The 10,926-nt window shown below is 55.5% G+C and overlaps 1 protein-coding gene across 1 annotated transcript in view; it reads right to left on the reverse strand.

The window, feature by feature from the left end:
* GLP1R (glucagon like peptide 1 receptor) overlaps nucleotides 1-7,635 on the reverse strand; it is a 41,333-nt gene extending 33,698 nt beyond the window's left edge. Inside the window, exons 1-4 of the mRNA XM_013006759.2 lie at nucleotides 7,612-7,635; nucleotides 6,799-6,895; nucleotides 5,090-5,197; nucleotides 4,662-4,744 (exon numbers count right to left, since the gene is read on the reverse strand). Of these exons, the coding sequence (XP_012862213.1) occupies nucleotides 4,662-4,744; nucleotides 5,090-5,197; nucleotides 6,799-6,895; nucleotides 7,612-7,635 (312 nt within the window). The remainder of the gene's footprint in view (nucleotides 1-4,661; nucleotides 4,745-5,089; nucleotides 5,198-6,798; nucleotides 6,896-7,611) is intronic.
* Nucleotides 7,636-10,926: the final 3,291 nt, after the last annotated feature.

The raw sequence follows: 10,926 nt of genomic DNA on the forward strand, positions 1-10,926 counted from the left end.
GAGTTGTATGAGTCCCTAATAAAATGATAAAAAATCATTTTATTGGGGGCTCTTACAGCTCTTATAACAATCCATACACCAATTGTTTCAAGCATTTGTACATATTTGTACATATGTTGCCAAAATGTTCTTTTAGACAATAAACGTGATGCCATTACTCTTTAATCTGTCACTGCTGGTAAAGTAGATCATGTGATTGTCTTATTCAAAAATGGCCGATTCTAGTTTATTTCAGCTCGCTCATTCCATTTTATTTGTGACAGCATCCCACTTTCTTTTGCACGGTCCATATTTCAATTGCTCATGGATGTTTGCAGTTTTCTTCTTGCTTTGCATTGAGCCATATCCGTGAGTGAAGGTTCTACTCCATCCACATCATTCAAGTTGACTTGACTTTGAGGAGGTAGCTCTTCTCCAGTCGTATTTTGGATGCCTTCAGATTTGAGGGTCTCATCTTCCAGCACTGGATCCACTGTATCAGCCAACGTTCTGCTGCTACCCATAACGTTTTCACTGCCCCCCACCCACCTTTTCCCCCCAGAAGTAGATCACCAGACCCTCTACCCAATCTGTCTTAGTCTGGAAGCTCTGCTGAAACCTCCCCCCGCATGTGTGACCCCGCTGGCAGTTGAAATACTGGTGGCAGACATGCCAGCCTCAAAGCAGCATGCAAGCCATCACAGGACAACAGTCTGACCAAGGTGTTCTGGCCCGGAAGGAGCTGGTCAATCACCACTGGGGAAATGGCTTAAGTCTTGTTAACACAGAGAGGTGGCCAAATGCCAAGAGGCCCAGGGATACTTTATTAAGTCAGACCCTGGTGCTGGAAATAAAACTCCCAATTAAACACTTCCTCTCCCGGAAACGGCCTTGGCATCTGTAATCAAGCTAACAGCCGGCCTTCCAGGTGGGTGTGGGCACTCAGGGCTGTGAAGAGCTGCTCATGAATCCATTAGCTCCTGCACCCTGGCAACAAGGGTGGCCAGTAAAGTGAGGTGCTGGTGCATAGTAAGCCTTCAATATGCGGCCACAGTAGTGTCCCTGCTGCTGCCCGCACCCTGACTTATCAAATGGGCACATCTTCACTGCAGCTGGACATGGAAGCTTGGCACCACCCCAACCAGAACTCCTCCGGGTCCCCCTCTCCCCTTGGCAACCCAGGCCTGTGGTAAACGCTCCCAGCTCAGCATCACTCAGGGGAGGCACCTGTCAGAGTTTCCAAGAATTGTGAATGACTGGCGGTTTTGAAAGCATTTTACGACTCTCATATAATTAGAACTAAACCAACAAACAGGTAGGGATCAGGAGGGGGTGCAGCTAATGAGGCTGGAATGATTTGTAACGAGCACATCAGCTGTTTGTGGGTAAACTCGGCTGCTGAAGGGCCCTTAGGCAGCCAACAGGCTCTCTGCAGCCACTCAGCCCTTCTCCGTGAAAATCTTGTTTACACTAGGCATTTCCTTTGAAACCCTCCCTTCCTTCTTTGACTCATCTGCTTTGCCTCTCTTGGCATACACCTGACTCTCAGGGGTTTGGCTGGCATCTGTGGGGCACTGGATAATCCTGAGTATGGAGACCTGGCTCTCTGTCTCCATCTGCCTGTCCTCTCAGGCCAGGTCCGGCATCACCTCTCCCTGGAAGGCTTTCTGAGGCCACACCCCAGGCAGAAGAGCTAGCTCTGACCCCCACTCCACCTCAGACCTGGAAGGTTATCACGGTTCCCATTTTATGGATGAGGAAACCGAGGCTTGGAAAGGCCAGTGGGAGCTGTCCAGGGTGCCAAAGCTCAGTGCGGGCAGAACCAGGAGTCCTCATTTCATGACCTGCCAGTTTTGGGAAGTCTGTCTGAGGGGCTGACCCACTTAGAACTATGGTAGAAGGAGGGATCCCCCTTCTCAACACACACACACACACACACACACACACACACACACCCCTTCCCTAGCTCCTATCACATATCCAGAAAATGTTTGGACTCTAATTCTTTCTCTAGCTGTCTCCATCTTCTGCCTTGCTCTGTACCCCAGAAGGCCAGCCCCCCGTGGATAGCATCCTTTGAGCTCCTTGCCTTCCATGAGGAGCTGTGGGAGCACAGTGAGTTAAGCATTGGGATGCTAACCACAAAGGCAGCAGTTTGAGCCCACCAGCAACTCCATGGAAGGAAAATGAGGGTTTTCTACTCCTGTCAAGAGTTACACTCTCAGAAACCCACAGGGGCAGTTCTACTCGGTCCTACAGGCTCGCCATGAGTCAGCATTGACCACGTGGCCATGGGTGGGCCTTCTACTGGGTTAATCCCCTGGGATGCACCAGCGGGGAGGCCGGAGGGTGGGAGGGGAGAGAGGCTGTGTATTTATTTGTACCCTGCTTCCTCTTTGATTTACTTCCCAGGCGCTGGCCGTGGCTTCTCCTCTCTGTGGTCACAGCCTCGCCGGCCTCCATGTCTGGCTCCAGACATTGTGGGGGCTCCATAACCCTGTCCCTGCCTCCTTGCTCCTCGGGTCTGGGGATGCTAAGGCTTCCCATTACTGCAGCACCTGGGGATGTATTTCTGCCCAGCCCGCTTCCAAAATCTCGGTAGATTTCCTGTTGGTGTCTCATCTGATAGGGACCCTTTCTTCCTCCTCATCCGCAACCCACACTCTGACATTTCTCCACAGGCTGTTCCCTTGCCCAGAATAAGAACGCTCCAGGGCCACCCCACCTGTTCCCACCTCCCCCAGGTGGGAGTCAGGGAGTCACAGGCCAGCCTCTGCCAGAGGGAGCGGCCCAAACAGGCCACAGGCAGCATGCCCACTGCCTGCAGGTGCGGTGGGTGTCTCTGAGAGTCCCTGACTCAGTTGAGGGGAGGGGTAGGCTGGGCAGGTGGTGCTGAGTGTCACGGAGGAGTAAATTGGTCTGGGGAGTGGGGTGCAGGGAGGGGGGCTGCAGAGGCTGGCAGGGGGCCTGTGCAGGGCCGTTATCTTCATGGAGAAGGCAATAAAACCATGTTCGCTCATAAACGGGCACCACCAGGACCTATTTCCTGCTCAAATAAAATTAAAGGTGATGGATGGAGCTGCAGGCAGCGGGCAGAGCTGGGGGAGGCTTAGTGCTGAGCGATGGGCCCTGTCCTGGGCCTGGCTCCCTGGGGTCTAGAGGCCTGGCAGAGGCTGGCCAACTGTTAGTCCCAAACCTTCAAGATCCACAGAAAGAGAGAGAGAGAGAGAGAGAGAGAGAGTGTGTGTGTGTGTGTGTGTGTGTGTGTGTGTGTGTTGGGGGTGAAGGGCCTGAGGAATAATATGGTGAGAAAAAAAAACAGCTACCATTTGTTGAGGACCTACAATTCACCCAACACCTTCCACGTCATCCAACTCAGTACCCATCTCCCAGACGCACAAACCGAGGCTCACAGAGGTCTGGGAAGTGGCCTGAGCTCACCCAGAACCATCAGGCTACAGGACCCAAATGCTTTTCCACTTAGGAAGAGGGCGAGCAGGCAGCTCAGGGTCCTGCCTAGCCAGCAAGACACTTGCTTGTCTCCGTGTTCAGACACAGGCACAGCCGGACAGTCAGACCACATGACAAGCAGGCGGGAGTCCGGGGAAGCAATTCAACACACTGACTGTGAGCCAGACACCTGGAGGGATAGCTGGGTGAGCTTGGGAAGGTCACTTTGCATCTCTGGGCCTTCGTTTCCCCATCTGTACAATGGGGGGATAACAAGTGCTTACCTCAGAGGGTGCTTGTCAGGAGGAAAGGTGTGTCCGTGCGGACAGCGCTTCCCACAGGCCCTGGTTCGGGAAGACCCGTGTGTGAAGGGCTGAGATGCCCTCTGTGTTTCATGGAGCCTGCCCCCAGCCATGCCTGAGGTGGGCGTTCTGTGGGGGTGGCTGAAGGACAGAGCCAATTCAGGAGTGCCCAGTCCCTTGTGCCGAGGGGAGGCACCTGTCAGGCTCTGCCAGGTCCCTTGATGTTCCACAAAGAGTCTGCCTCCCTCAGGAAGAAGACCTTTGACAACTCGTGGGCCGGCCTCATCCTCACCCTGGCTCTGGGGCAGGCTTCTGCTGGCTCTCAGGCCTTTCCAGAGCACCGTGGTGAGAACCCAGGCTGGCTCCTGGGTTTTGGTTCTGTTACTCCCCACGCCACTTGGAGCCAGGGACTCAGACCTTGCAGGGCCTCAGCTTGCTCCTCCACACAGTGGGCACCACCTGTACACTACGTCTTTGGTCAAGGTGGCATCCCCGGGAGGTGTATGTGGTTAACACACTCCTCTGGTCATGGAAAGTTTGGATGTGCGAATCTACTCAGCGGCACCTTGGAAGAAAAGCCTGGCGATCTCATTCCCAAAAAGATCTACTCTGACATGCAGATGACTCGATGGCCACAACTTTGTTTTAGGACAGGACCTGGCACAAAAGAGGCACTCGTTACATATCAGCTCTCGCTGCCATGTGGAGAGGGTGCTTATCATCTCGTTAGTTCCCCTGGTGTCCGGCTGGGGCTGGGCTCAGTGTGGGGACCTGGGATAGCTGAGTAGCAGTGTGTGTGTGTGTGTGGTGGGGGGCCCGCGGGGAGCATATTAAATGTCCCTGAAGTCAGAGATCCGCTACTCCAGCAGCCCTCCCATGACCCAGGTTTTCTCTCCCTTATCAGCTGGAGTAAGTTGAGGAAGGCCTCACCAATGCCCTGACCCCACCTGGTTTGATCAGCGAGTCCTGGAAACTGCCGGGAGTGCAAGGCGCCCCTTCCAAGTAGTGGGTAGCTGCACACATGCATCATAAACACACTTCAAAGCTATGGCATCCCTATGCCCCCCTCCCCGAAGATCTGTCCCGATCAGCTTGACTACTGATTAGGGGAGTTATGTTGCTCTTTTAGGCAAGTCTTCATACAGCCACTCACCCCTGGTACACACACCCTTGTCAACTTCATGCCCTCACTCCACATGCCCCTGCCCCCCAGGAAAGGCTAGCAGACCATCCACTGGGAGGTAGGGAGGGCTGTGTGTCAAATGAAAGGAGCCCTCCCCACCCCACCCCACCCCCATCTGCCTAGCTCCCAGCCTCCTGGACACAAAGGAATGATGAAGTGTGGTCAGGGGACTCACCACTGCTGGCCCAGGGCAGGTACCAGGGGCAGCTGACATTCACGAAGGAGCTGGGTAGTCCATCTGGCCAGCAGGCATAGTCGTCAAAGGTCCGGTTGCAGAACAGGCCTGGGTGGAGAGGGGACAGTCTTTGAGTTCCTGCCTGGCCAGCTGTGTCCACCCAGTCCCTCCCCACGCGTCCACCACTGAGGCCGCCAGCTGGCAGAGCAAAAACCTGCACTGGCTCACCTCTGCTGAGCCCAGCAGGAGAAGAGCCGAGGGACCCTGCCACTTCTCAGTCCTAGGACCTTGAGCAAGTTGCTTCTCTGAGTCTCTGTCCTGCCTGCGAAATGGGCGAGAACCCTGCCCCACAGGGCTTTGTCCGGATAAATAACTGCTTTATAAGAATGCATGCTACATGGATGCAGACCCCCATCGCTCAATAATGCTCAATCAATGATTCCTGAAGGCTCATTGGAACACTACCCTTCGCAGATGACAGGGAGGCGGCAGCTCACAGGCAGGGCATACCGGGCATTAGTGCCGCAGCAGGATTTGAACTCAGGCCTGTCTGGCTCCCCTCCTAGGCCTTGTCAAACCCTCCACGAACTGCCCCCCTAACACTTAGTCCTGTTGCTGTCGTTGTTAGGGCGACAGAACCAAACACTGCCGGTCCTGTGTCATCTTCACCATCTGTTTGGGCCTCTGCTCGCTGAAGTCACCACTTTGACCCATCTTGCCGAAGGCCTCCCTCCTCTTTTTATTTTTTTACTTAGCCGATCCTCTGTTTTGCCAAGCGGTATGTCCTTTCCAAGGGGCCGGACGGAAGACCCATTTCTAAGGAGCGATCTGGTTGTTCTTCTTTCGGTCAGCTTTGTTCAACTAGCTCCTTGCTATTACCATAAGGCAAACGCACCCCCCCCCCCCATTCAGGCTTCCCCCTCACTGCCCAGCTTCCATGTGCAGATGAGGAGATTGAAAATACCAGGCTGGGTCCAGGGAAACATGCTCCTAGGCGAGGCCGCATGCACAGCTATTCCTACAAAGACGTTTCTTGGGCCTCTAGTTGGTGCGGACGGTTCTCACTTTCCATGGACCTCATGAGCAGCCACCACCCATCTCCCGGGGGAGGCATAGTGTTGGTATGATGCCAAGCAGGTTTCAGACCAATCTGAAGACTAAGAGGGGACGAGGAAGAAAGAGCTGGCGGTCCACTTCCAAAGATCAGCTAACAAATGCCCCCCAGGGATCACAATGGTCCAATGAGCATGCGCTCCTGGGGGGTGGGTGCTCAGGACCAGGCGGGGTTTTGTTCTGTTGGGTGTGAGAGTCACCATGAGCCAAGGGGTCAACTGCTTGGCAGCTGGTGGTAATAGTTCACGTCCAGGCAGGGAGATGCCGTGGAAGATGATGAAGGGAAAGGGCCAGGCCCTCCTCTTTGGGGGGTAGGATTAGCACCTCTAAAGCCAACTTGCAGGGCAAATGGAGAAAAGACAAAAGCCAGGGGAGAGCCCAGGGGTAAGATTTCCTGGAGGAGGGAGCCCCACATAAGCCGGGCTCAGAAGAAGCCGTGATTTCATATTTGGGGAAAACAGGGCAGGTGCAGGAACAGCTTGGACAGGGGGCAGGTTTTCAGAAAGGTATGGCATCCTAGAGTCAGAGGGCACCCAGCCATGGATGCCCCCAAAGCTCCCAGGGCTGGCTGAGTGGGGCGCAACATGCAGACTCACCTGTGGCCGGAGACGGGGCCTCCTTCAGAAAGCGTTGGCACTCATGCTGGTATTCCCGCCATCTCTGCACAGTCTCCGAGAGAGACACGGTGGCACCCTGTGGGGAACCAGAGGGGGGGCGGTGTGGGTCCACTCTCTGCCGTGCCCCCCCCCCCCAACTTGGTTTCTTTATCTCCTGCCACCTCGGAGGCCCAAACCTGGCCAGGTGCCCCCAATCGCTGAAAGAAGGGAGAGAAGGAGCCACTATCACAAAGGAGACGTGTCTCCGTCCTCATCTTGTGAGGGAGGCAGGTGCCCAGCAAACCCAACCCATGGCCGCAGCCTGATAGGACAGACCGGAGAGAGCCGCCCAGTGAGTTTCCAAGGCTGTGATCCTGACGGGAGCAGACGCCACGGCTCCCTCGGAGCAGCTGGTGGGTTTGAATTGTTGACTTGTGAGTTGACAGTCAGGCATTTAACCAGGGGGCCATAGTGGGTACCTGGCCAATGTCTATTGAATCAGTTCTTTGGGGGAGTCGATGGGAAGATGAGGGTGTGTATGGTTATACTTGGGGATGCTAACAGCAAGGCCAGCCGTTCCAAACCGCTAGGTGCTCCCCGGGAGAAAGATGGAGTGTTCGGCTCCCGTCAAGAGTGCGTCTTGGAAACCCACAGGGGGTGTTCGACCCTGTCCTCAAGGGTCATTTTGAGTCGGCATCGACTCGGTGGACATGAGTTTTGATCTTACTCCTGGTCTCATCAGATGTCACCTAAGAGGCCCAGGGCCTCCCCACGGTCACTGGCTCCTCTCTGTTCATCGCACAGTCAGCCCACCTGCGAGGTTCTTGCACGTTGCATCATGGTAGAAGGGAAGGAATCCGCACGTCCAGAGTAGGATGAGGACTTACACAAGGTCCCTCAGCTCCTTGGGGAACTAGGGCTAGAGCCCTGAGCGCCCCAGATCAGGGAATGGGATGGAATGTGGGGTGTGGTGGGATTCAAAACTGCAGAGCCTCCATTAGCCTCCCATGTGCAAAATATGCAAGCAAGTTATGAAGTTATGACCGTCGGTGTTCTCTGCCAGTGTCTGCTCACAGCAATACAACCAACCACCTGCTCGGCCCTCTTTCTACCAACCAGGAAGAGGAGTCCCCAAAACCTGGGGGAAGGGGTGAGAAAGTTCTAGCATATCGAGGGCAGGTCTGCAAGGAGAGAGATCCTCATCTCTGTGTGTAGGGGTGTGTGTGCCTCGATTTTCAGAGAAGGGAACAGGATTCTGAGGACACAGCCCCCCAAAGGTCCACTGAGGTGAAAAACGGCACTTCTGACGTGTTTGTGAATTTCCTTTGGATATGCTTTGGGATTGTGGTTTTAAAGATTAATTTATTGATTTCTGAAAGGTTTTCGAGATGGTATGTCGGCTTGGAGGCTGCTGACGCCGAGGTGACCGTGGATGGGTTCCTGTACGTATGTCATCCAGGACCTTCATCAAAAGGGTGGCAGTGGGGACCCAGCCAGTGGTGGGTCGCGCTGAGAAAGACCCGGCAGTGGGCTTTTCCACATGGGGTCGCTCTGATTCAGAATCGACTCGCCAGCCCCCGGCCACAAAACGCGGGGCTTACAGCACAATGCCACGTTGTAAAATCACACCTTACCAGCGTGTGCTGAAGGGAAAATCGCTCATTTTTCAAAGCCCACTGTCTTGACTCGTGGTACCTGGAGAACAAGATGGAACCGGTGTCCAGGGAACCTTTACTTCCCTGGTCTGAGCTGGGTTTATACAACACTCTCACCATCTCGCCCCGCCCTGAAAGACACAGGGTGGGATTTCTCAAGGGCTCATCCCTAGCTGTGGAGGAAGCCCCAGAGGAGGGGCCAAGCTTGTGTACAACTCCTTGAACTAAGTGTGCTGAGGACACAGGTGGGGGCTGCCCTGCAGGACACTGCTCTTTTGAAAGCAAAGGTCAGGTGCATTGATTCCCAAACCAAACTCCCTGCCGTTGGGTTGATTCCAACTCACAGCGACCCTACAGGCCAGGGCAGAACTGCCCCTGTGGGTTTCTAAGACCGTAACTCTTTATGGGAGCAGACAGCCTCGTCTTTCTTCAGCAGAGTGGCTGGGGGTTCGCACTGTTGACCTGTGGCTGGCAGCCCAACAGGCTTTACCACCAGGGCTCCTAAGGAATCAGACTCAACAAAGACCGCGTCATCGTTTCAGCCACAACAGAGGGACCGTCGCCGTTCCCCGAGAGCCAGTCCACATCAGTCTGCATCAGCCCCTCCTCCCTCTTTCCCTTCTCCCTTCTTCATCCAGGTGAAGGTGTTCTCCTCACATCCCCTGAACGCAGCAGCTTCTGGTGGGAGGGCTAAGAGATGGGAGAAATTCCCCCTTCCTCGCTGTTTCTTACAAAGGAGAGCCGGCAGGGCAGAGTGTCTGTGCTTGGAGTGGGTCGGGCCAGTCTGGGGTGAAGAAACCCAGGGGAGCTAGAGGTCTCCTGCTGGGGGTGAGGTTGTTAGAGGTTAAGGACAGCACAGTGAAGACCAATCTGCTCAGCCACACCCCAGGCAGCCTCCCTGAGGACATGGCTGTGTTTCCCCTCTGACTGGGGCTCCCTGAGGGCAGGGCTATGTCTCCCCTGGGACTGGGGCTCCCTGAGGACATGGCTGTGTTTCCCCTTAGACTGGGGCTCCCTGAGGCCAGGGTTCTGTCTCCCCGCAGACTGGGGCCCCACAGAGCAGGCTCTGGTCTTCTCCCCGCACCAGCTCATGGTTGCCAACATTTGTTCACCAATCTTCCCTTCACCCCAACCCCAGCACCAACTCCCCAGACTTCTGCCCTCTCCCCCAGCGTCATTCACCGATGCCCTCACAATGCCAGTATTAAGGGTACTGGGTGCAGAGTCCAGAGGCCTGAGGCACACAGGGGACCAAAAAGGGGGTGACGGGTTGGAGGTGGAGGAGAGATGTGGGCCTAGTGAGGAGGGAGGTGGGCTTAGAGAGAGCACAGTAGGAGCCAAGGTGCAGAGGGGGAGGGTGCTCCACTGCTCTGACCACGGGGGTGTTCAGAAAGAAATTCTGGAGGAGGCAGAGAAGGACGGAAGGGCTCTGAGACATATCTGAGGCCCCGGCCTGGGACAAGGCTGGGGGAGAGAGGCTGGGGGCTCCCCACTGCCAACAGGCCCAGGAGTCCGGTAACACGATGCAAGTGACCGCTCAGGACTGGGGACTCAGGGCTTCATAGATTAGATTGGTGATGTCCTACAAGAGTTTTACCTTCTTCCAGCCTCAGCATAAATGACAGATGGAGATAATAGCCCTCATCTCTGCCCCCAAAGCCCGCATGCAAGCATGCACGCACGCGCGCGCACACACACACACAGGCACGCACACACACAGGCACGCACACACTCACACACACACAGGCACGCACACACACAGAGCTGTCGAGATAAACGAAAATAAGAAGCAGGTGGCACGTGCTCCATCAGCACCCGTCATTCTCATCGGCCCTGCTCTTTCAGGGAGAAGGGAGGGTGGGACAGGGTCACATGGCCTCCTGGGGAATCTGGGCTCCAGGCATCCCTCATGGCAAAGAGCAGCAAACTCCCAGGAGGAGAAAGGGACTATATTTTCATGCCCAAGGACCAACCATCTCTCTTAATTACCGACAAAGTCCAGCAGCACTCCGGCTGTTGGTGGGGGGCGTGGAGAAGCTCTGGGTCTATGCCCTTAGCCAGGGGACCCTGAGGAGGCAAGACCTCACCCCCATAGCATCCTCCCATGATGCCGGTCTCAGGTGCCGAGTGAGGGTGAGGACACAATGGCAGGTGCCCCCCTGTGCCTCCCCAGGGCATCAGAGCTGGCAGCAGCCACAGAGGGGGCAGGTCTGAGGGGTGGGGCTGGGGCAGGTTGAAGTCAAGACTTGACCCACTTCATGGGATCTCTCTGAGGTGGGAAAAGGCTAGCAGGGGCCCCGCTTCGATTAGGGGCAACGACGACGGGGAGGGTGTGTTTCTCAGCTTCAGGAGGCGGGGAAGGGCCAGTCCAGAAGGAACGATATAGAAAGGCACAAGTCCTTGGGTGCAATCGCAGCTCTGTCTGTTAATGGATGGCCGATGGGACCCACTTGAGCTCTGGCGACCTCCGTGT

This window comes from Echinops telfairi, unplaced genomic scaffold (assembly GCF_000313985.2).
Source record: "Echinops telfairi isolate 266 unplaced genomic scaffold, ASM31398v2 ScPeMD7_3533;HRSCAF=4204_1, whole genome shotgun sequence".
Classification (NCBI taxonomy): domain Eukaryota; kingdom Metazoa; phylum Chordata; class Mammalia; order Afrosoricida; family Tenrecidae; genus Echinops; species Echinops telfairi.